Below are 24,996 nucleotides of genomic sequence, written 5' to 3'. Positions count from 1 at the left end.
CCCTGAGGGAGACAAAGGTGGCTGGAATGGAATCGGAGTAGGAGAGCTCGGTAGATGCCAAACGGATAGTGGGCGGGGCATGTGGCGGTGGTGGGCGGGGCCTCAGTCGTGTGGGCGGGGCATGTGATGGGGGGGGGGGCTCAGAATCGGCTCCTGAGGGCGGGGGCATGGTTTGCTCGCCACTTAGCAGCCGGTTCAGGGCAGAGCGGCCCCGGGCAGGCGGGGGAGCCGGCAGCCTGACTCCCGGACCCGGGGAGCAGCGGGGGCTCCCAGCCCGAAGGAGCCCGTCGCCGGGGGCGGACATGCAGCAGACGGGGGGCTGAGCCTCAGGCGGACCCGCGGCTGCAGGTGAGATCGCCGGGCTGCAGCAGGGGGCTGGAGCCGGGGTCTCTGGAGGATTCGTGCCGGCCCCAGAGCCCGGGCACCACGCTCCGGAGTTGCCGTGGGTGGGACCCGGACAGGGCGCAGACCGTGCCTGGGCGCCCCGGCTGCGGTGCGCGAACCCCCGGCTCTACCAGCGAGCCCCTGGCCTGGCTGGGAGGTGCGTCCCACCCGCCGCGTGGGCAGGCAGCTCGCTCTGCAGGGCGAGCTCTGCAAGGGAGCTGGTTGCACCGCGGTGCGATGCTCTGGGCTGCAGGAGCTCCCCGGGCAGGCTGGGCTCAGCTGAGCCCAAAGTCACCCAAGCGTCTGGCCAGGCTGCTGTGCAGAGTCATTATTTAATGTTTGGAAACGAAAAGCAGCTCTGGGAGTGCCAAGCAGTTTAGCAGAGCTGTGGCTGGGTCCCAGGGCGGGTGTTTGCAAAGGGTAGCGGTGTAGGAACAGAGGAATTGCTAGATGGGAGCAGGTGAGGGCTGCTCTAACGTTAGCCTGTCTCCACTCCTGACCAGTACCAGCTTCTGCAAAGAAATGGTTCAGGGCAATGATAGGATAACCTGTCCTCAGGGCAGACTTCTATCCCCTTCCCTTGAATCCACTTTAGTAAAGATTGTGCCTGGGAATGTGCATACACAGACACTGTTTATTTGGGTGCCTGCAAATAGACCACCTGGGGCTGTTGGAAGGTTATTTATGAATTAAAGAACTGAAGGTTGACTTTTATACGGTGTGGTCTTTTTTTCAGGAACTGAAGGTCATTGCCAGTTTGCGGAGAAGGAACTGAAGTTATCAACATTGAGGTATGGTTGGGTTTTTTTTCCATGTATGAAATGAAATAGCTGAAAAGTTGACACATGAGTTCAGTTCCCCTTAAAAATTGCTGATATGTGTGCAACCCCTGAGAGCTAGGTACTGGCAACTCTTAATGACACCCTCCCCACTTACAACCAGCTACACTCTTCCAGTGTCCAGTGCCCCAAATCTACAACTGGAGCTCGGTTCCTGCACTCTGAGGCAGGCAGTGTTGTTACGTCACCTGGGGTTTCTGTTATTGCTACAGGTCTGGGGATAATTTCGTCCTTGCGGGTGTAACTACTGACTTCAGTTCAGTGACGTGGCAATGAATTTGGCCTCTGGTGTTTCACACCTTGTGGTGACTTTGAAAAATGAGGTGCACAACAGCTCTTTCCCTCTCCTCCTCCAGAAAGAAATGTAATTAGAACGTGTCTTGTATCCTCTCCCTCTCAGACCCTTGCTCATGGTGAAGGCAGCATCTCAGGCTGGGGCCATGTGACAGTCACTAGATCTGGACTTCCAGTACAATGACTATCAATTCCAGCAATGATAGCTGTTCCAGACCCAGACCTCTTCTTCACATAACCATACCAAATTAAGCCCCACATTTACAGCAGGAGTGCAGCCTGGCCTCCCTATTTGGAGGTGCAATTTGTATCTGCAAAATTGCACTCCAATTTCCCCCCCAGTTTAGTGACTGTCACCTGCAGAAGTTAGCCGCTGGACAGCTAACTACAGGATTTGCCAGCCATCCATCTCCAAATATTTGCTCTCACCATTTTGAGCCTGTAGAAAGGGGAGGCTGAGCTTTCAAAAATATAATGCTAACTCATAGTACTGTGTCATAACATCCCTGCTTCTAGATAGCAATATGGAGAATGGGCACCTTTAAATACCCCTCATTTATTATGAAAATGGACCCAGAGAAAAGTCCTACAATGGTAAAACGAAGGGAAGGAAGCTCTCAGTCCAGTTCCTAGTAGTTCTATCTCGTCACAGAAGTGTTGTATTGAACAGGCCTGTGCCCTGTTGGCTGAGCAGTGTATGGGGGAAGCTTGCACGGTACCTCCTTGCATGCTGGACCTGTTCTATGGATAGAACAGTCCTTCCATCTCTGGGCCTGTTAATCTGAACCCTTTTGCCGACACTAAATGCACCCAAACAAGTTGAGAGTGGAGATGAAAGAAAACAGTCAAGTAAGAATAGAGTCTCTAGTAAGCAGATTCCTAGCCCAGGGGTTTTCAAACCCCTAAAACATTTCAAATGGAGGTGCAGAAGCATTTGGAAATCTTAGACATAGTCTGTGGCCCCGCAGGGGCCAGCGGACCGCTGGTTGAAAACCACTGTCCTAGGGCTATCGGGAAGATGCTATCCATGCTACTACTGAGAGTTACAAAGCAAACTTAGTACTTTCTAACTGCATAAAACTCACAGGGCCAAACCCACCGGTTGGGGTATCCCAAAAAACTCCCACGGACTCCTTGAGTAAGGACTTCAGAGGCTGGCCTGCCGACACCCCGTCAGAATGAGCCGTCAAGGCCAGGACTCTGCCCTGTTCTCAAGCCCTCTGCTGGGACTTTATGTTCCCTTTATAGACAGCGATTGCTGTGTTGCTGCTCAGTGCTTTGCCCCCAGCCCGATGTAGGGGGCCCAAAGGGGTCTTCATAAAGTTTGTGGCAAGTGTCTATCAGTCTGGTAGCTCCATCTGAGGTGCACGACAGCTCATTGGAGGGGCTCTTTGCAGCCCCGTGGTAGGAGACCTGTACAAGGGAGCAGTGTATTGCAATGGAGGGGAGCATCTATTGGGGACAGGGGGGCTGGAACAATTTTTATAGTGGGGGGTGCTGCTGATGGAAACTATGTATGTGGTGTTGGTTATTACTACTTCAACCTATGGGGTGCGGTAGCACCCCTAGTTCCAGCACCACTGATTGGAGAGGAGCACGTTCTCCTGGATTCTGAGGAGGTTGGTACTGGCAGAGTAGAGGAGCCCTAGAACAGATCTTGGAGAGGGAGGAAGGGCCTGATTCTCTCTGCTGTTTGGAGAAATGCGGTTATATCTCTGGGCAGGCTACAAGGTTCCTTCCAAAATGGAGAACTGGTTTCAAATGTCTCTTAGTTTGCTGTTCACAGCCTCGCCTGCGGCTTAGGTAGAGGCCCTATCCTGAGAGGTGCTCCTGCTGGGAGCCAAAGGAGTTCTTGCAGGACGAGGCCCAAGCTGTACTTCTCTCTTGGTGAAAGAACCCCCTTTTGCATTGCTCACCCCCTCCTGGTCTCCATCATGGCGGGAGGAGTACAGTGCGTGCTGTCAGTTACACGGCGTCTCTTGCTTATGCTGTGGTTCTCTTCCCTTTCCATCTGCAGCACCAAGCACCTCCTTTCTCTCGTTCTGAGTGGGGTCTCCACAGGACACCAGGAAGCTGCTTTTTCCGCTGTCTCTGCTTCTTGTGGCCCGTTCACTGCTGACACTTTAAAGGTTCACTGACCTTTTGCAGGGAACTTTGAAAAGCCCAGTGTTTACAAAAGCTGGGTGAGGGGTGGCAGCTGCCACTCTTAACTCAGTACGTAAGAGGACAATGAGGAACCCAGAAACTGCGGGGATGGAGAGGGTGCCGTGGGGCAGCGCAAGGGGCTAGAATGAGGAGTAATGGGATGAGATTTAGAGAGGTTAAGTTAAGGTGAATGTTAGGAATTGCTCCCTGAGGCAGTGGAATAGTCTCCCAAGGAAGGTGGCGGAAGCTCCGTCACTTGGAACGTTCAGAACTACAGAGTGGACAGAGCCCTAGAGAATGTGCAATTGGGGACATGATCTCATGGGTCTTTTCCATCTTGCTTCTGTGATTTTTCTCCAGAAGTCCTTCACCTTTGGCAAATTCAGATCATGTGATGGGCTCCCCCAATCTGCATCTCCCATCAACCCCACACTGAACTCCCTCAGCCCTGGGAGTACTCCATATACTCCCCCACACCCCCCTCCCTGCTCACCCATTCCTTGTTTCACTGGGGGGGGGGGGGAGGGAGTCTGCTCATAGGAGCAGATACTACATGTGCCAGTTAAGAGATTTCTGTGTCTACGTTATAATTTGCCCTTAGTTCCACCCCTTATGCTGGGTGGCTGCCATTCCTGTAATTCTCAGGGCCTCAGTCACCAATGTGCCCATATTGTTTTGTGTCGCTCTGGCAGTGCCGCGGCGGGCAGGGGTACGCTGGGAATCTTGTTCTGGGTGCATGCGACAGCTCCCAACAGAGGGAACGGCAACGGGCAGATATCACCAGAGTAGCTGGCTGTTGGAGTGACTTTCTCCCTTCTTGTGTCTGTTTTTTTTTTTTTTCCCCCAAGCAATTGTCTACTGTTGTACTAATTGTGATGGAATAAATGGGCCCAGAGAGTCAAAGGTGTTAACATGATCCAGTCACTGTACAATGCTACACAGTTAAACACGATTTGAGGTTTCAAGTATAATGACCTCAGGCTGCTTAACCCCAAGACAATCACAGTGTTAAAAATCTTTATAATCTTTTATTAAGGATACCGAGAAGCAGGGAAAACAAAGCATTTCACATGTAAAGTATTAAGTAAAGTTTCATTTTAACAATATCCCTTGTTTCCATTAGCTGTAGAGAGTTTTCATAAGGAAACCCCGTCTGACAGCTGGTTTTTTTTTGTTTAAAGATGGTAATAACAGTCCTTTCTGGAAAAACAACGAGGAGTCCTTGTGGCACCCTAACAAATTGCATCCGATGAAGTGGGTTCTAGCCCACGAAAGCTTATGCCCAAATAAATGTGTTAGTCTCTAAGGTGCCCCAAGGATTCCTCGTTGTTTTTGCTGATACAGACTAACATGGCTACCACTCTGAGTCCTTTCTGGGCAAAAGAGAAACAGGGAGTTGAAATGGTCTGGAGCTGCTGCTGCTGTTAAAGTCCGGCCCCGTTTCCTGCAAGATAAAATAAGACAAACACACAAGAGTGGAGAGAACAGAACAGGAAAGACAGAAAATGTAACGTCTGTCTCCATTGCAGACTCTTACTTGCAGTCTCGCGGCTAGAGAGCACTGGCCCAGCACATGGTCTTAACAGCCACTTGGAGACCTGGCAAACTTGTACCAATGCCAGGCTGTTGAGGGCACTGCTTTTAGCTCCGCTGGTCCCAGGCTCGCAGCAGTGTTGCAAAAGATGCAGTTGTTTTGGCTGGGCTGAGCCAGACTCCATTAAACAGAAGGCAAAAGGAGAGAGAGAGGAAGGAGAAGAAATAAAGTGGGGAAGGAAAAGGCCACAGGAGGAAGGGGTGGCAGCAGGAACCCAGTCTCACATTCCATGTGCCAGTCCTAAACCAATAAATAACCGCTCCACTGCAGGGCAGCGGGAGGCCCCCGGAGGGAGCAGAGAGGGTCTGGGGATGGTGTGCTGCTCTCTGGGTGGCCCTGCTACCTAGCTCCCAACATGCCCAGGCTCCTGGTGCCTCCAGCCCCCTTGCTCCCCTGCTGGGGAGGGGAAAGGACCTGCCTAGCTGAGGACCAGCAGAAGTCCCAGAACGCCGTTCCGGCTCTTAAAGGAAAAAATAAAAAAAAGGTGCCGGAACAGCATTCTGGCCTGACTCGAGCGCTGCTCACGTTCCAAGGGGTGGTTGGGATTTAGTGGGAGCTGGGGGAGGTGGCAATGTCATCGGAGGATTTTGGGGTCCCAGGAGACTGTGAGGGTAGCAGCCATGATGGTGAAGATGGTGCCTTCAGTCTACCCTTCTCATTTTGGTCCTCCCCAAAGTGTCTTTTCACAGCCCCCAAAAGGGAGTAATGGGTGGAATAGCCCATCACCTCATTATTTTGTCCCCCAATTAGGACTTATATCTGATGCGCCAGTTTTGGGCCATTGATTTCCGGTTCTGTTGTTCTTCTGTTTACCAGTCACGATCTTAACACAGTGCTTACATGGTGGCAGGAGATCGTTGTGTTAGAACTAATCTCCTGTTTGCTCCCCTTCTGGTTACAATCATTGTGACAGCTTAGAAACCTTCACCTGCTTTCCAACCTTTGAGCTCACAGCTGGGGTAGATTTTTAAGGCCAGAACGGACCATTGTGATCATCTAGTCTGACCTCCTGCACATCGCAGGCCACAGAACCTCACCCACCCACTCCTGTCACTGACCTCTGACCTCTGGCTGAGTCACTGAAGGCCTCAAATCTTGGTTTAAAGATTTCAAGTTACAGAGAATCCACCATTTACTCTAGCTTAGTTTAAACTTGCAAGTGACTCAGGCCTCATGCTGCAGAGGAAGGTGAAAACCCCCCAGGGTCTCTGCCAGTCTGAGCTGGGGGGAAATTCCTTCCTCACCCCAAATACGGCCGGCAGTTGGACCCTGAGCCTGTCGGCCAAGACCCGGCAGTCAGACACCTGGGAAAGAATTCTCTGTGGTAACTACGAGCCCTCCCCATCTCCAGCCATTGGGGGTATTTGCTACTAGCAGTCACAGATTGCCTGCAATGGCATGTGGCCCATCTCATCATACCATCCCCACCATAATCTTATCAAGCTCAGTCTTATCACAAGTTAGGTTTTATGCCCCCCCTGCTCCCCTTGGAAGGCTGTTCCACAATGTCACTCCTGTGCTGGTAGTCCTGCTGGACCCCCGTTCTTACAACACGACGCCTGTAAATCCTGACTTGTGGAAAGACCTTGCAGGTGGGGGCAGGAGGGACATGAAACCTTAATGACATTTTTACATTGGGGTTTTCTTTTTAAGCAAGCCCCCGGTCACTGGTTTCGATGCAAATTTTAGATCCAGCACCATTGTGCAAATAGACCAACGCTGGCCCCTTGGCGTGAAAGTCCTTGAAGTGTGGGGACATCTTGGCCTGCATCTGAATTCTGTGGTTCAGGCCCTATGTCTATTTAAAACACAGTTAATCAGCTACTCTACTGCCTCAAGCCTGCGACCACAGCCACAACGCGGCTGTTTTTGATGAAATATGATTCAAAATAGCATGCAGTCCAAGCGAGATGAAAACTCTGAGCATACAGCAGTGAGCCTGGAGTAAGGCAGTACAGTCATGGGGAAGGCTTGGATGAACAAGAGACAGGGAACATAGTTTTGCCTTCCCCGGACTCTGAGGCCCAGAAAGTCCCATGCAGTTTGCTGAGCAGGGTTGAGCACAGGCACTACTGCAAGGGGGACGCGTGCGGCAGAGCAGGTGACTGGCGGACTAATTTTCCAGGGTGCTGAACACCTGTTACTCTTGTGGGTGTTGGAGTGTTCACCAGGCCTTCGGTGTGTATGTCCTTCCCTCCCTCGCAGGGGCGCAGATTAACTAGTGTTTGGAGGGTACTTCGGCCACCACAAAGACTTTTCTTTTTCTTTTTTAACAAGGATTATCATTGTCTGGCCAAGTCCTGCCGCCTTCACTGAGGGGAACTCGCACTGAATTCAGTGGGCTGCATCTGCAGCAGTGCTGTGCGATTGCGATTCCCACTGACAGCCGATAGGAACTGCGGCTGCTCAGCACCGCTCAGGATCTGGGCCAGTGGGAGTCTTGTCTGAGTACAGGCCCCGGTGTTTGGTCTGTGGTTGGCAGGGCCGGCTCCAGGCACCAGCCTACTAAGCATGTGCTTGGGGCGGCACCTGGAGGGGGGCGGCGCTCAGGGTTGGTTTTGTTGTTGTTGTTGTTTTTTTTTTTAAACATACTGGGGCTGTTGGGGCCCCCGGCGGCGCTCCGGCCCGAGAGCGGGGCCGCGACTGGACTCGCCGCCCTCCCCCCAGCGCTCCGGCCGGCCAGGGAGAGTGGAGCTGCGGCGGGCTCTCCGCCCTCCTCCCGGCGCTCCGGCCGGTCGGGGAGAGCGGGGCCGCGGCCGCGCTCTCCGCCCTCCCCCCGGCGCTCCGGCCGGTCAGGGAGAGCGGGGCCGCGGCCGCGCTCTCCGTCCTCCTCTCGGCGCTCCGGCCGGTCGGGGAGAGCGGGGCCGCGGCCGGGCTCTCCGCCCTCCCCCCGGCGCTCCGGCCGGTCGGGGAGAGCGGGGCCGCGGCCGGGCTCTCCGCCCTCCTCTCGGCGCTCCGGCCGGTCGGGGAGAGCGGGGCCGCGGCCGGGCTCGCCGCCCTCCTCTCGGCGCTCCGGCCGGTCGGGGAGAGCGGGGCCGCGGCCGGGCTCGCCGCCCTCCTCTCGGCGCTCCGGCCGGTCGGGGAGAGCGGGGCCGCGGCCGGGCTCGCCGCCCTCCCCTGCCGTGCTCCCCGGCGGGGGGGGGGGGGGAGGCGGCGGGAGGCTTTTTTGCTTGGGGCGGCAAAAAAGCCAGAGCCGGCCCTGGTGGTTGGTATCTCGGTCCCCAAAGATCCTCCCAAGTGGGCGGTGCCCGTGGCCATGTCTGGGAGCATACTGCTAGGGCTGTGATTGCGGCTGTTTGAGGAGTTTTCTCTCCGCTCTGTGAGCCAGAACTGTGAGAAACGGGGTGTCCTCACTCCTCGCCTCCCCCGCACTGCCAGTGGTGTTGGCCTTTTGTCACTTCTCCCCCAGCTGTCTCTGGGTGCCTTCTGTGGTCCCTTGGCACGGGACGCTCAGTCTGCAAGGCCCCCAGTTCTCCTCAATCATGTCCTTCCTTCAGGCCCCTCTCCGCTGCGATGACCTCGTGAAATTCACCTACTCAGACCTCTCTTTTCTCTGAATAAAACAAATTTAAAAACATCTCCTAGTTTCTCGATGATGGTCTAGCCCTTCCTGAGTAACCACAATATCCTCTTGCTGAGACCCCTCGCGCCTCCCCTGTCTAATGATATTTTGTGTCCTGTCTAATGGTATTTTGTAAGCTCCTTGGGGTCAGGATTCCTTCCCTTTTGGGAAGTTTCTACCATCTTTGGGCTCCTTTGGAGGGAGTCGTGATAATACTCCTGCTGTATGATGTAAGCCAACCGCGAACTGCCTGGGGTTAGGGAGAGATTTTCCTCTGGGCTGGTTTTTCTGTTCATTGTGGGGTTCCAGCACTTGGTACTGGCCGCTGCTGGTGACCGAGCAGGCTAGATGAGTGGGGGTCTGATGGCTGTGTAGGCGTGAACATGGGTTTGTCAGTGTTAAAGTTATTTCCTTTCTGTGCAGCACTGAGCCGGTGAAACTCTATTTCTCTCTTCTTTCCGCTGCAGGATGGGCTGTGTGAAATCCAAGGATGCCAGAGTGCATGGCAAGGACTTCAAAGCTGATTCTAGCCCTAATTTCCTGCAGCCCCACTATGTGAAAGACCCCACATCCACTAACAAGAAAGTAAGTGGGAATGTCAGTGGAAATTTCTTTCTGAGCGTTAGGGAAGGTCACTGCTGCTGTTGTATTTACCGATGGGTCAAGGCCAGGGGCAAAGGGAAATGAGGTGCAAGATCCAGCCATTAGAAGAGAGAAAAGGGAGCTACGGAACCTCTTCCCCCCCCCCCCCCTCAGCCAATATTTCTGTTTGGATTTGACGTAGGCAGTAGGACAGCCTGCTCTTGGGGCATCTGGGACCAGCACTCCAGCAGGAGTCTACTTGTCACCCGTCACGGTGCCTGTGGCTTGGGGGTAATGCTGGTTTGTTCTGGGTTGGGAATGCAAATGCATTGCAATCCTTCCCGGGGTCGGGCAAGAGGGTAAGCTGATGGAAATGAAGAAGCTAATGGAGAATGAAAAAGAGAGAAAGGGGTCAGAGAAGGAGGAAGACACTTGAGAGGGAGAAAGAGGAGGAGGAGATGAAGGTCATGGTTCCACTAGAGGTCAGCAGTGAATGGGTTAAAGAGAGAAAATAAATATTGCAGGAGTTCGTCATCCATAATGGGCTGTGGCACCCCACAGGAGCGTGTGCTCCATCCCACTGTCCATCCAGACTTTCATGGTGCAACTCCCAGCTCTGCTGAGCCCAGTCTCCCCCCGTGTGACCTCTCCACGTGGTCTCCAGTGCTGTCCACGGCCCATCTCCATTCCGCAGGGGAGTGATTGGTCTGTGTGATGTCTGGGGACTTCATACTCTAACTGTTCTCCCCGACTTGCTTTCCAGAGCAATAATGCCTCCAGCGCAACTCAGCCCCACCCAGCGGATGGTATGTATAAAATATGATCTGCCGGCAGCTCTGTTAGGAGCGAGCATTGGAGATGAATGTGAGCTGCAGCCTTCAGATCTGGTTCAAACTCCCCCAGAGCAGAGGATCTGTTCCGGTGCCCCGGTTGGACCCTTCCCTAGTACGAGATGTCTGAGCGTTGCATGTAATACACCAGCCTTTCAACTTTGGGAACCTGAGTTCAGATTCCACTTGGGTCCTGGGTGCCAGCGACTGTAATGGTCTCAGTGTGGTGCCTCTGGATGCTCAGGCATGTCCCAAGCTCATCAAAAACCTGAAAACAGACAAGTCCATAAATCATTACCCCCCCATGGAACCTCCCCCAGGTCTGCAGTTCCTGCTGTGCACGAGTGTGTTTGTGTGTGGGGAGGGGAGGCGTGAGTGTGTACGTTACTGTGAGGGAGACGAGCGCTTTGCTGTTGGCTTTGTTTTCTATTGGAGTGGAGGGGACTCCACAGTTATAACAGGGTTGGCTGGGTGAATAGGGAAGGACCCACCAGAGGGGCCTGATCCTGGCAAGTCAGGGTTGGACTCCATCAGGGGAAACAGTGTGGGGTCAGCCAGGACTGATTGTGCATGCACAGCCAGTGCTCCCTCTGGGTGAGGGATCCACTGGAATAATGGAGGGGTCCCCGTGACCTGTGGACAGAGAGGGGTGAGGATGTCTCGTGTCTGAGTCAATTGCTTCCCACTGCCCGTGCCCAGGAGAAGCTCTTCTGCCATTCTGAGGGACGGGGTGTGTGTTCTGCCCTGCAGGCTCTGATGATTACATCGTCCTGGCCCTGTATGACTATGAAGCGATACACAATGAGGATCTGAGCTTCCATAAAGGAGACCAGCTGAAGGTCCTGGAGAAGTAAGTGCAGCCCCGGCACCCCTGCTCCCTGGCTGCGGGAGTGGAAGGCGTTGAGGTTAAATGAGTGACTGCATAAGACTAGCCTGTTTTTCTTGCGAGCCTGGCAACCCCTCGCTGTGCCCTGGCTCTGTGGGTCCTGGGGAGCCTTGAAGGCTTATTCCCTGTGATTACGCTTCTCTAGGCTTATGGCCCTGTAGAGTTCCCTCTGCTACAGGGCTTCATGGCCTGGAGTGCAGCATCAGAGATGCCTTAGAACTGCTGCCTTTGGGGGGTAGGGAGGACTGGAAATGCACTGCAGACTCCCATAGCAATGTCGGGTGATGGGAGCAATCTCATGTCTGTCTCTCCTCAGGTCGGGAGAGTGGTGGAGAGCAAAGGCGCTGACCGGGCAAGAAGGCTACATCCCTAGTAACTACGTTGCCCGGGTAAACTCCCTGGAGACAGAAGAGTGAGTCTGCCATTCATTTGCGTGGAGCAGGATCTCTGTGCAGGGATAACCTCACAGATCCCTCTTTAGCTGAATAACCTGCACTCCGCTGCCCATCGTGTCTGCCGTTCTCTGCCTTTTCAGGCGTAACCTTCCCATTTCTGTTCTGCTGATCTTTGCTTCCGCTTGCTGCGTCTCCGGGAAGGTTAAACTCTTCTCCTGCCTAGAGACAGACCTGGGGCTGGCCACCAGAGTCTCCGCTTCCCACTGCCCCACAGACGCCTTTCTCCTCCTTCATGGGAACCATAAGCTTTCCCTGCCCTTCCCCCCACACCCAGAGAATGAGCTGCCCTAATTCTGCCCTGGCCTCTCTCCACCACTCACTCCTTCAGGGGGTGGGAATGCCCGGAGTGCGGAAGGGATGGCTAAATGTGGGCTCCAGCCCCCCAACCCTGGCTTTTCAGAGTCCAGAGGAGAAAGTGAGGCCAGGGGGAGAGATCACCCGGGAAGCCTGTTCCTGTGTTCCAGGGAGATCCATTGGAAAGGCATGACATAGAAGCCATGGTGAGTCCCCCAGAGCACAGACAATGGTGGGGGTGGAGTGAGGTCTTCGCAGCCCAGTGATGGAGACACGGGAGCTGTAACTGCCATGTTACATCGACAGGGAATGACCCTGATAAAGCAGTGCTGTGTTGTAGAAACACCATGGCAAACCAGGCTGCAGCACCCTCGGCTTGAGTCTGTCCTGGAAAGGCGTAAATGGGCAGAGTTTCAGGAATGTCTGAGAAGCAGAAAAGCTGGGAAGCCGCCTGCGTGCTCAGCGCGTGTGGCTGGGGTCAGCTCTGGTTTCGCCCTACAGGTGGTTTTTCAAAGGAGTCAGCCGGAAAGATGCAGAGCGTTACCTCCTTGCGCCGGGGAATATGATTGGGTCCTTCATGATCCGAGACAGCGAGACAACGAGAGGTAACAAAGGGGGCAGCAGAGGGGGTGCTGCCCCTTGTGGAATCAGAAGGCCTCTGCTGTCTGGGACAGGGCAGGAGGAGGCTGGCTGGGGGTGGGTGATCCTGATCCAGACAATGCAGCAGTTATCAGGCAGGGAAAGAACAGCGGTCTGAAAGTTTCCCCCTTGCGAGTCCCTTCTCTGCTCTGGGCGTCTAACTTGGTTCCTCTTGCTACCAGAACATACAGTTCTGCTAAAGTATTGCTGTCACCCGCAATGTTGCAAAACACCCTGGGAGGGGTGGGCTTGCAGGAAATGACCCGATTTGACACTCCTCTTGAGGTTAGGAGGAGCAGATGATGGGGAGGGCAGAGCTTATCTGCTTCTCAGCTCAGTGCTTCAGTAAACAAGCCCATTGCAAACTCTTCCTCTAGTAAGGGATTGAGTTTCAGCCTAGAAATCCCACTGCCGTGCTCCTGGAAATCCCTGCAACAGACAAAGGGATGCGGGCACTTAAGGGAGGAGCGGTTAGCAGAGCTGCTTTCCCTTGAGCACGGCTGCAGGCTGTTGAACTAGCTGCCGTTGGCAGCAATGAACTGGGTTGCATAGTGGGGAGGTTGCTGTGGCATGGGCAGTAGGCAGTGGTGTGGTGGAGGGGAGCTCAGGCTGGCATTACTGGGGTAACCTGTGCAAGTGTGGAAGCTCTACAGAGCAGGAGCCTGTAGCTACCCGCTTTCAACAGGGCCTGCCGATATCCCTGGAGTCTCCATTTGCGTGTCTGTCTCTTGAATCAGGGAGCTACTCCTTGTCTGTGAGAGACTTTGATCCCCAAAACGGGGAGACAGTGAAGCACTATAAGATCCGGACGTTGGACAGCGGTGGCTTCTACATCTCCCCTCGGAACAGCTTTGCCACGCTCCAGGATCTGGTCAGCCACTATAAGGGTGAGTCCTACGTTACATGCGCTGGGTCCTCCATGGATTAAGTGCTGCCTGTGCACACTGCCGCCTCCGGGCTGCCTTGCTATCACCGTGGGCAGGCGGCTTCCCTAGAGGCTCATCTCTCTGCAGCATCTCCTCGCTCCTGCTACCTCTGTCCCTCTCTCTGCCCGTCAAATGAAGGTTTTTCCTTCATTTTAGGGGCTGTCTATCAGTTACAGATTCTTCTGCCTCTAGGTTACTGCTTTGAATCCAGCCCTGGTCATTGGTGCCTGCAAGTCGTTAGTGCTTGACAGCCGGTTTGATGCTCTAGGACATAATTTTGATGGCTGTAGTCCAGTTCTTAGCGGCAGGCGTCCACATCCCCAGACTACCCCCATACCTAGCGATCTGCATGCGGGAGCAGAGGCTTGGAGAGCTGCACAGTCAGAAACTTTCCCACACTCCAGAAGTGGCTTGTGCTCCCCGGCCTCCAAAAACCCAGGATGCAGGGCACTGTGGGGAAGCTTCCTGAGTTGTACCTACTTAGTGCATAGAGGGGACTTCACACTCCAGGTCACACGCCATGCGGATGAACGTTTATCCCATTAAAGCAAAAATGGTCCTTAGGGCTGGACTGAATGGCATTATTTACGTGGCAGACTGTTATGTGAGTCGTGAAATCCTGCGTGTGGTGAAAACACCTGCATCTACGCTGGCCCTTATGCTATTACTAGCCTGAGAGGAGCAGGCACAGAGCTTTGTAGCCCAGACTCACCCTGCCTGGCAGAAAAGACTGATCCTGATCAGTAGATCTTGTTCTTCTTTTTCAGGCCAAAGTGATGGGCTGTGCCAGAAGCTCACTTTCCCCTGCTCTGCGCCAAAGCCACAGAAACCCTGGGAGAAAGATGCCTGGGAAATACCCCGGGAATCCCTGAAGCTGGAGAAGAAGCTGGGAGCTGGGCAATTTGGAGAAGTCTGGATGGGTAAGAGCAAGAATTGGGGGTCAAGGGGAAAGGGAAGACAGAAGATGTAATGATGAAGGGGCTCTGAAGGCAAGAGGTGAGGGATATAGTAGGCAATAAGGAAGGAAGGCCACTGGAAGGAGGCAGGTAAATAAATGATCTCTCCAGTGGCAGAGAAGGGAGGATTTGAATAATTGGATATATGAAACCAAATTCTGCTTTTCTTTCTCCTATGATTTGCCTCTCGGGGCTGGGCCACGTGAACGGGGGAAGAGCACTGAAGGATATGTCTAGCCACCAGCCTTCATGTAGCAAGTGTGTCCATACAAACCAGGGTCATGCCTCTGAAATCTAATGATCTCCCAGGGCAGAGAAGCCTCGGTGCGAATTGGGAGGGGTTGAGGTACTGTGGGTGGAGGAAGAGAGATGAGCAGCCTCAGGGGTGCTAGCACCTGGATCAGGTTCCTGAGCTGTAACTAGAACAGGACTGAGCTGTAACTGCAGAGTGGGATAGGGCCATGGCCACTGGAAGAGAGGAAGCCCTGTACAGTTTTGCTCTCAAAGCAGCTAATGGTGTCAGCAGCTCCAGGCAGGTTGGGAATGGCCTTGAAGCATCCTAGTGTCCTCCTATCCCTTCCAGCCACCTACAACAAACACACCAAAGTAGCGGTGAAGACCATGAAGCCAGGGAGCATGTCAGTGGAAGCTTTCCTGGCGGAAGCAAACCTAATGAAGAGCCTGCAGCACGACAAGCTGGTGAAGCTGCACGCGGTGGTGACCAAGGAAGAGCCTATTTACATCATCACTGAATTCATGGAGCAAGGTAACTCCCCCCGCCCCAGCTGACCTGCCTCTGGGGCAGAGAGAGAGATGGAGCCCCGAGTGCACTAATACCAGGTGGTAACGCTATTCAGGGCCCGCCCGGGGGTAGGCGAGGTATGCTCCTTGGCAGCCCCAGACAGACACGGTTGCCTGTACCCCTCCACACGTGCTGTCCCTGGGTGTGGGAGGAGTGCGTTGCCCACATGCAATTGGCCAGGATACGGTTCGTGGCTGGAAGTATGTGATAAGTTGTTGCCAGGAAAGAGGGAAGGAGCATGGGAAATGACAGGAAGAGAACAAAGAAAATGGCAAGAAGCATGAGAAACCCTTGGAGTCGAGCTAGCGCCCCTCCTCCCCCAGACTAACCCCACCCTGCAGGCATGCAGAAGGGAGGCAGGAGACACGTCTCGCGGATCAGAGCATGAGAGGTCCCATCTTCTGCCTGAATCCCTCCGGCTGCAGCTCTGGGGACGTGCAGGATTGAGAAATCGCTCCTGGGAGGCTGGTTCTGTAGTGGGCCCCTCTACATTTCCCTGAGCAGGTGTGGGGAGTGCGCTAAGTTTGCAGGCCATGACCCAGGGGCTTGGCAACGGACAGAACATGCTGCCCAGGCCCTGACCACTTCCCTGTCGTGCCCTTTGCAGGCAGTTTGCTGGATTTCCTGAAAAGCGATGAAGGCAACAAGCAGCCTCTCCCGAAGCTGATTGATTTCTCTGCCCAGGTGAGGAGGGAGCACGGTGAGGGCATAAGGGCGGCCTGGGAAACTTTTGCTCCTAGTTTGGGCGTGAGCCACGGAGGAGGAATGGAGCTGTGCACAGTGGCCAGTGGTGAGAGAAAAGCCAGGCCAGCTTGTGCTGAAGGTCTTTGCGCTAAGGCCTCAAGTCCCCGCAGCAATTGACCTTTTGGGGTCAAAACAACTGGTCTCTTGGCACGTTCGTGAGCCCTGTGTGAGCTGAAGAGGCCAGACTGCAGACTGGGATGGTTACAGAGCAGAAGGGCCCTTGTACTCAAAGGCAGTGTGGTCTAGAGTACTGAGCATGGGAGTGGGTACCAGGAACCCTGGAGTGCCACTTAACTCAGTGTCACTGAGCAAGCCCCTGAACTCGAGGCCTGCCCCTTCTCTCGCTGAGGGCAGTGTCAAGTACTGACGTGTAAGTAAGATGAGTGCCAGGCTGCCTGTCTTTTTAAAAGGCAAAGAGCAATACTTCCTTACCTCCCTCGGGGTTGTGAGTTGTAACAGCTGAGTGTTTGGGACGCAATTGGGAGGTATAAAGGGCCAAACTGTGTTACTGGAAGGAAGTGTGTTAGACTCAAAAGCTGAAACGATCAGGAGACATATTTGGCCTGTAGGTCAGTAGCTGCTGGGAGCAAATCCCTGCCTGGGAGGTTCCTCCCTGGTAAAACCTGATGATGAGGGAGTGGGTAGAGACCAGCTAGGCTCTGTGAAGAATCCAACTGTTCAGGATCTAACAATGGAGAGTTGTGAGCCTGATTTGAATATGCAAATAGGCCTCGTAGGCCCCAGGAAAATGTGCAGGTGTGGGGGAGGACCTGGTGCTTTTTCTGCTTTGGGAGAGGGAAACCTGGAAATGATCCAGTGAGTTTTCTTTCTCTACGTCTCCTCTGATGCGTTGGTGTTCTCACTCCGCTCTCTGAAACAACCGGCCACTTGTTCACAACTGTCCCTGGGCCCCACAGTACAGCTGTGTGACGCTTAGGAGAAGCAGGTGTGTGGTGGTGGCTGAAGGGGAAGTAGTTTGTTCTCTGATGATTAACCCCTTAACTATAGAATTTGGCAGTTAGAGGTCTGGGGACTGTGCAGCTGGTTAGCGTTGTAAAGGATCCGGTTGGTCAGCTATCTGGCAGAGAACCAGGTCCAGCCTTTCCCATGTCAGGATCTGGAGGAGTCTGTGTCTATTAAGGGCCTCGGTTTTATGCTGTCCAGTGGCCATAGAATTTACTACAGATTCTGGTGACTTTTCTTTGTGGGAGTCTAGATGGGGAAAGTTTCCATTTTATTTCTGGTCACCCAGACTTGCTCTCTCCTGTCTCCAGGATACAATGGTTATGGCTGAAGTCGGCTAATTGCCAAGTGTGTAACTCAGAGGAGCAGCAGAAATAACTGTGTGTATTGGTGATCTGGTTTACAAGCCACAGGCCACCTGGTGGCTCCAGCTCTGACATCCTTCTGCCAGACATCACAGTACTTGGGCAGGGCCATGCAGCTTTCCAGCCAGGGCATTCTTTACTCTGTCAGAAAGTCATGCTTTGAACCACCAGCCACTGTCTCTGGCTCCCCAAGGCTCTAATTGTTTTCCACTTTACCCAATGTTGGGAAACGATTTTAAACATAAGACTAGTGTTGTCTTGGGCAAGGCTCCTGGAAAGGGGCATAATGAACGTTTGCTCCATACACACTGCCTGGCACAAGTGTGTTAGCAGAAGCCATGCCTAAAAGGAGTTTCCTAGCAGAAGGGAAAGTGGGTTGAAGATAGGGCTAAGGAAAGGAAAAGATTTCACAGGAGTTCACAAAATGCTCCCTGAAAATAGCTTTTGAAATAACATTTTCAGAACCAGATCTTCAGATAAGTTGGATGTGCAGTTGTGCATCTAATTTGTGTGTGAAGTGATCTGATTGTGCATCCAAATGTATTATTATTTCTATTTCAGTAGCAGCTAGAAGCCCCAGCCAAGGTCCCGGTCCCAGGGTCGTAGGCACAGTACATATACACAGGCCAAGTTTACACTACTAAATTTTGCCGGCATAGCTATGTCAGTCAGGCATGTTAAAAGCCACACCCCTTCTCCAGCATAGCTGTCAGTAAAATCCCCAGTGTAAACACAGCTATGCTGACAGAAGGGTGGTTCTGTCAGCGTAGCTAATGTGCTTCAGGGAGGTGGTGGTGGTATGCTGGAAGAAAAACCTTCTTCTGTCAGCATGCACTGTGTCTACGCTAGGAAGCTCTGCCGTGTAGCTATGCTGGTATAGCTGTATCAGCAAAGCCTCTGAAGTGTAGACTAGCCCCTGGTAAGGATTTGTCTGCATGTCAAATGATACAGTGACACAGCTGCACTGCTGTAGCGCTTCAGTGTAGACACTAACTATGCTGACGGGAAGGATTCTCTTGTTAGTAAAGGGACTCAACCTCCCCGAGAGGTGGTAGTAGCTTGGTCGATGGAGGAATTTTTCCATCCACCTAGTACTGTCTATAGAGGGACTTAGGTCAGCTTAACTACACTGGGCAGGGGATTTTTCACACCCTTGACTGTCTTAGTTAAACAGACCTAATTTTCTAGTGCAGACCAGGGCTTTTGGACTGTGTCTGAGGCCTGGAGAGCTTACCCTCGAAATGACAAGCTAAAGGTGGGAGAGGCAGAAATATGACATGGCTTGCACAAGGTCATGCCCAAGCTGATGGCAAAGCTGGGAATAGAACCCAGGTCTCCTGGTTCAGCCCCATCCACCGGCACAGTGATTCTCAAACTTTTTTCTTTTCGCGGACCACTTGAAAATTGCTGAGGGTCTCGGCAGACCACTTAATGATCTTTCCAAATGTTGTTTGTACCATTAGCTAACTATTGTAAAGTGCTTTGGTTAAAAGCGCCCTATAAAAAAAGTCATAATTAACATTTTTTTGTTCTACAAATAAAAGCACACAACTCATATTTTAATATCAGTAGTCTTACCTTTCTAATGTGATGGATGTGCCCACTCTCCCCCACTGCGGCAGCCCCCTGAGCTGGGGCTGGGAAGGAGGGGGTCTCTCCCCCGCCACAGAGCTGGGGCTGGGAAGGAGGGGGTCTCTCCCCCGCCACAGAGCTGGGGCTGGGAAGGAGGGCCGTCTCCCTGGAAGCTGCAGCCCTGGAGCTGCGGAAAGTTGCCTCTTTCTCTGGCCGCCACCCTGCACATCCCACATTCCCCCCACCCCCTCTTCTCACCCCACTGCCCCTTCCACCTATCCCCTATTCCCCCCTAAGGCCACCACCTCACCTCACATGTGCATCTTCTCCAGGGTCCAGGCACCCAATTTGTGGAGCCACACCTGTGCGGCTCCACTAATTAGGTGGGTGGCCCTTCATTCTCTGGTGTGTGGCCGCCCAGGCGCGCACCTTAGAGGGAACTATCTGCGGACCACCTGAATGGAGCTCGCGGACCGCAGTTTGAGAACCTCTGCACTAGAGCACACGGCCTCAGGTAAATGCCCGTAGTACTTGTGCACATCATTTTTCTGGATCTGAGCTTTCACAAGGGCTTAGCTAGAACCTTTAATGCAAACACATGAATATTTCCTCCAGCTTTCCCAGAGAGAGGCAGCAATACTGCTCCTGGGCAGCTGCGTGAGCAGCACGTTTGCACATTCAGAATGAGTAACTGGGGGTGCAAATAGGTTCCTGAGTGTAAAATTACCCTCTTGTGTCTGTGGCACTTGTTTTTTGCATAGACATCACAGGTGCAAGTATTTGAAAATTTAGGCCCCCAAATTCTATGGGCCAGATTCTCCACAGGGGTAAGCAAGTCCAGTATGCATACTTCATCCACATGAATTCTTTCCTTTCCAGCTCCATGGTTTATCCCTAGTGTCCCATTCTCCATTGCCTCCTGCTCCCATTGCTCTGTCTGAGTGCCTCTTGATGACCATTCTGTGTTGTTTGAGGCGAGTGCCATCTACTGGGCTCTCCCACATATGAGCATGGTCAGATAAGGGAGTGTTATTTAGATGTAATATTCAGTGCTACTATGGGCAAGTCTGAATTTAAAATTCCCACTCCCCAGTTAGACATCTCGGGCCCCACATCCACTGAACTCCATGAGAGAGATGTCTGGGGGAGAACTTTGCTCATCATATGTTTAGGTTCTGGGAGAGTTGCTCTCAGTTCTATAGAATTTCTCCATCCTAATGGGAGATCTGTATATGTTGTCACTTACATTCTTCTTCATGTATTGGGGCAGGGGGCTCAGCAGAGATAGTTCCACGTGTGCAGTTATAGTGAGATTAGGAAAAAGATTATCACTGAGGCAGCTTAAAAGCAGACACGAGCCTAGTATATTCCCACAGGTCTTGATAGTAGAGTTGAGGGCCTGTGGCAACAGATTTGGGTTCTGATCATGTGTGCACCAGCTCGTGTGTGGGTGCTGGCAAATTCAAGATGAGTGTGTTTGTCTGCAAATTCGTGGGTGTTTGTGAGAGTCCATGTGCATGACGGTTGGTGAACAGGTTAGATCCCAGCTTCCAGTTCATGGAAATTTGCAAAGGCTGGTTCTGATACATCAATTCATCAGCCATTGTCCTCTGCCATCTCCCCACCATGGGTGTAAGTGGTGCATAAGCCTCTTGTTGGCCCTCTGCAGAGGGCTGAATGCCACCCACAATCCTGGACTTTGCCATAATTGATCCCGTCTTGAAGCTCGATGAACAACCCTTTCCTTAGGGGACAGGGATTTAGTCTGTCACCCCACTTCCTCTTGGGGAGAGAGGATTCACTGCACACTCATTGTTCTAGTCCTTGGTTTCCAGGTGCTTGTTAATGATCAGCTAATGTCTTTCATGGTGCCCATGAAGGGTCTGTTTCTGTGGCTCACACACACTTTCTCCCCTTTCTAAAGATTGCAGAAGGAATGGCTTTCATTGAGCAGAGGAACTACATCCACCGGGACTTGAGAGCTGCCAATATCCTGGTGTCAGCCACCCTGGTGTGCAAGATTGCCGATTTCGGACTGGCCAGAATCATTGAGGATAACGAGTACACAGCCCGGGAAGGTAGAGAGAGCTGCTGTGGATGCCACGTGCAAATGCAGCCTGCATAACCTAATAGGCATGCCAAAATGCACATGGACAGCCAGATTCAGAGGTGATGTGTAAGATGGTGTAACCTGGACTCCCTTAGGTCTGCTTACACCCACCTACCCATGTACACGGGAGTCTGAGTTGGCGTAATTTGCATGTCGAGGACATGTGGAAGAAGTTACCACATAGGTTAATGTAGCATGGAGGCTACTTAACTTGCATCTCCATAGATCCTTCTGTTAGTTACTTATCTTGCTATGTGCCTCACTTCTGGCCACTTGGCATGTGAGTTACACCTGACAATTTTGATCTATTTGCCAGGTGCCAAGTTTCCCATTAAATGGACTTCACCAGAAGCCATCAATTTTGGATCTTTCACCATAAAATCAGACGTCTGGTCCTTTGGAATCCTCCTGATGGAGATAGTTACCTATGGGCGGACCCCGTACCCAGGTACAAAGTTGAAATGTCTCCATATGCTATTCTTGGCTTGTCCATATAATCTACTTCTAGCTGAAGTTAGAAAGGTATCGGGGAAGGAAGGGTGCATTGAGAACTTTGAACCACAAAAGTTGGGGAGCAGTGTCTGAAGACAGGATCATGAGCACAGGGTCCCAGGTGACAAAGCCTTGGAACAAGAAGTAAAAGGCAGAGTACCCAGGGCCTGGCGTGGTCACATCTCTGACCAACATGTATTATTCATTCATCCACGTTTGCTGTTTGGGCAGGTACCAGCCCAGACTGGATGGTGTGAAAGATTGAAACCCAGCTGGTGCTCTTAATTTAACCTTGATTACTCACTGTCTATAGCCTAAAAATACACCCCAGTTGAAACTTGCAGACATCAAAGTGCACAGAGCCCAAAGCAGAAGCTGCAGGAGTCCCAGATTTAGAGACTGAGAAATAGACATGAAATTAAGGTCTGTTGTTTCAAAGGTGTCCACTAAACTTAGATGAATCCATTTCTGGGTACCCAGCTTGAGACACGGCTTGATTTCAGAGATGCTTAGCACCACTGAATGTGGACGGTCAGCACCTTTGAAACTCAGGGCCAATGCCAGGTGCTTCAGAGTTAAATGAACAGAACATGTGATTCTCAAGTGATCCATCCCGTTGCCCATTCCCAGTTTCTGGCAAACAGCGGCTAGGAACGCCATTGATGGTCCTATCCCCCATGAACTTATCTAGTTCTTTTTTGAACCCTGTTATAGTTTTGGCTTTCACAACATCCCCTGGCAACAAGTTCCAAAGGTTGACTGTGCGTTGTATTAAGAAATACTACCTTTTGTTTGTTTTAAACCTGCTGCCTATTAAATGAAGAGTATGGTCTTTATTTTTGGAGTGTTATGCAGAACTGGACTTCGTAACTGATCTCTCTTATTGGGATAAAAAATGATTATGTTAATACTGCTTTGAATGTCATTGTCTCTGATTGCTGTACCTTTCCCAGGTAGTGGTATAGGGGTTCATCCCCACCACTCTTCCTGTGTTTTCTTCCTGTCCCTATGTTAGGGGGATCACACTCCCTAAAGGGGTTGTTAAAAATCAAAATGAAAACACCTGTTTTAATACTCGGTTTCCCTCCTGCCCATTGTTATAGGGATGTCTAACCCAGAAGTGATCCGTGCCCTGGAGCGTGGATACCGAATGCCGCGCACAGAAAACTGCCCAGAAGAGCTGTATGATATAATGATGAGATGCTGGAAGACCAAACCAGAAGATCGTCCTACCTTTGAGTACACACAGAGTGTTCTGGAGGATTTCTTTACTGCAACAGAGAGCCAGTACCAGCATCAGCCTTAATGTAGACAATCCAGTGACAGCAATGGATATCCATAACTGTGCATACTATAGTACCTGTAATAGACACACCCAGTCTGTTCTTCTCCTGGCCAAGCCCTCCCTTAGTATTCCTTTATACATATTGCCCACTTCCATCAGCCTCTTCTTAGACACCAAAGATTTCCTGACACTGACTTGATTGAAGTTGGGAGGCAGAATGCAGTAGCATTACATTTCAGCCTCCCTGGGCTGTGAACTTGCTGGATAAGCTAAACACTGTTAGGCCTTGTTAGTACTTAAGTGCGAGACTGCTATGGAAAATCCACTGCTGCAGGAAGTCTTCAGCAGGTGGCTCCATTCCCTTTAAATCCATATGGAACTATTGCCCTAGCATCGTGCAAGAAGGCACTGTGATGTAGAAGGTGCCATCTTTCCAATGAGATATAAAACTGTGGGCGTGACTCTATAAAGAGCCCATGATGCTTGTTTGCTTTATGCAGATAGGATAACAGAGAGCAAATTACATTATGAATAACTGCATTCTGACTAAAATCTCCCCATGCAGTTTCAAATGAATATAGTTCACACCTCATCACAAACTGTCACGTGCTGGAGTTGTGTACTGTTAAACAGCTGCTGGATTTCACCCCAGAAGTGGTCGCTTGTAAAGTGATTTGTAAAAGACTTTAGGATCTCTGGATGAAAGGTGTCATGTAAAGCCTCTTTCAAACCCATTTCGCTTTTTGTGATGGTTTCCTGCATGGATCTGATCTGCATCGTCTTGTGGGTGAACTGTTGGCAAGTGTATTAACTGAACTAAATACTGAGCTCCTTGGAGCAGGAACGTCATCTTTTTACAAGACATGCAAGATGCCTCGCACGTATATGGTAGTTTATAAATAACAGACATTGGCCTGATTTTCCCCTCCCCCCAGTTGCTGTGGGGTAACAACAGCAGAATTTTGATTTTTCAACTCTTTTCTTGAGCTGTTTCTGCAGATTTTATAGTGGCACCTTTACGATTGTCTGAGAATTACAGGTGTGTTTCCTAAAAAACATATTAGGAACACGATGCTAGGGACTGATATATTCTCACGCATTTTACAACGTGAAGTAGGTGGCAGTAGAAATCTGAAGAGAAAGTAGTTAACGTCAGTGAACTTCAGTTTCTCTGGATAGGGGAGGGTAGCACAATTTGCAGTTTAATATTAACTTGCATTTCTACTAAGGAACCCTGCATTTCTTGCACACTTATTTCAGGTTTTTTAGTATTTAAAGATAGATTATTTGGGGTGGGGGTGGGAGGGGTGGCAGGAGTGAGGATAAAGATTTTTGACATGTTTAAGTCTCTCTCTTTTTCCTAATGAATTTTTGAGATAGTTGTGTGACTTTCCTGGATAACAGTAACAGGAGAGAGTGGATGATGTGCTTCTATCTCAGCTTTGATTTTCAGTCAATAAATATTCAAACATTTTGCATTGTTTGTGGCTTTCTTTTAACATTGTAGACGTGGTAGCGAAGAAGGCCTGGTATTACCTGTTTCTAACTGCTGGTAAATACTCCGTCCTCCCTCGGCCAATAGAGGGAGAGATCTCGGGGTTCAGGGTATGGTCTCTTCCTTCTCATATTTATCTCAACGGAGGTATCCAGTATTGCCAATGCCCACTGGTGTGGCTACCACCCCCCTGTCCAGCTGGGGGCCCATCAGCTATCACCCAGCGTAACAACTGTGCCAGATCACCGTCGTTATGCTTCAGGGTTAACCACGCATGGCAGCGAACGAGAGAATTTCACGCTTGGCTCCTTGCGCCCTCTGTTGCCCTCAGTAAAGATGGCGCCGGAGCGGGGCGAATAGGTTACCAACTGAGGAAACGACCCCCTGCTGCCCTCAGTAAAGATGGCTCCGAGTGTTACACGCTCCGCCTGAGGCTGAGCCCTGCTGCCCTCAGTAAAGATGGCTCCGCGTGTTTTACACATAGCCCGGGCCTGAGGCTGAGCCCTGCTGCCCTCAGTAAAGATGGCTCCGAGTGTGACACGCCCCGCCCGAGGCTGAGCCCTGCTGCCCTCAGTAAAGATGGCGCTGCAGGCAGTCCTCTCCCCGGAGCTGGGCCCTGCTGGCGGTAACTAGGGGATGGGGGCGAGGGAGCGTACCCGGCGGAGGTAGTGCCTATGCTCGGCCGGGGCCCGGCCTCGCTCCTTCTTCGCTCCGCCTGGAGGGCTCGGCCCGGAACCGGCTTCCTCCGCCCGCCGCCGTCTCCATGGTGATAAACTTCCCCA

At 51.9% G+C, this 24,996-nt stretch overlaps 1 protein-coding gene across 1 annotated transcript; it reads left to right on the top strand.

Moving 5' to 3' along the window:
• The first annotated feature begins 1,123 nt into the window (after nt 1-1,123).
• Nucleotides 1,124-24,185, top strand: HCK (HCK proto-oncogene, Src family tyrosine kinase). The gene is made up of 13 exons (XM_065415005.1): nt 1,124-1,175; nt 9,286-9,403; nt 10,164-10,206; nt 10,981-11,080; nt 11,433-11,528; nt 12,367-12,470; nt 13,242-13,391; nt 14,198-14,350; nt 14,970-15,152; nt 15,796-15,872; nt 20,757-20,910; nt 21,259-21,390; nt 22,538-24,185. Exons 2-13 carry the CDS (start codon nt 9,287-9,289, stop codon nt 22,738-22,740), a joined length of 1,512 nt encoding a protein of 503 aa, XP_065271077.1. The 5' UTR covers nt 1,124-1,175; nt 9,286; the 3' UTR covers nt 22,741-24,185.
• Nucleotides 24,186-24,996: the final 811 nt, after the last annotated feature.

The sequence above is a fragment of the Emys orbicularis genome, chromosome 12 (genome assembly GCF_028017835.1).
Source record: "Emys orbicularis isolate rEmyOrb1 chromosome 12, rEmyOrb1.hap1, whole genome shotgun sequence".
In the NCBI taxonomy this organism is placed as follows: domain Eukaryota; kingdom Metazoa; phylum Chordata; order Testudines; family Emydidae; genus Emys; species Emys orbicularis.
This window is presented reverse-complemented; position numbering and strand designations above follow the sequence as displayed.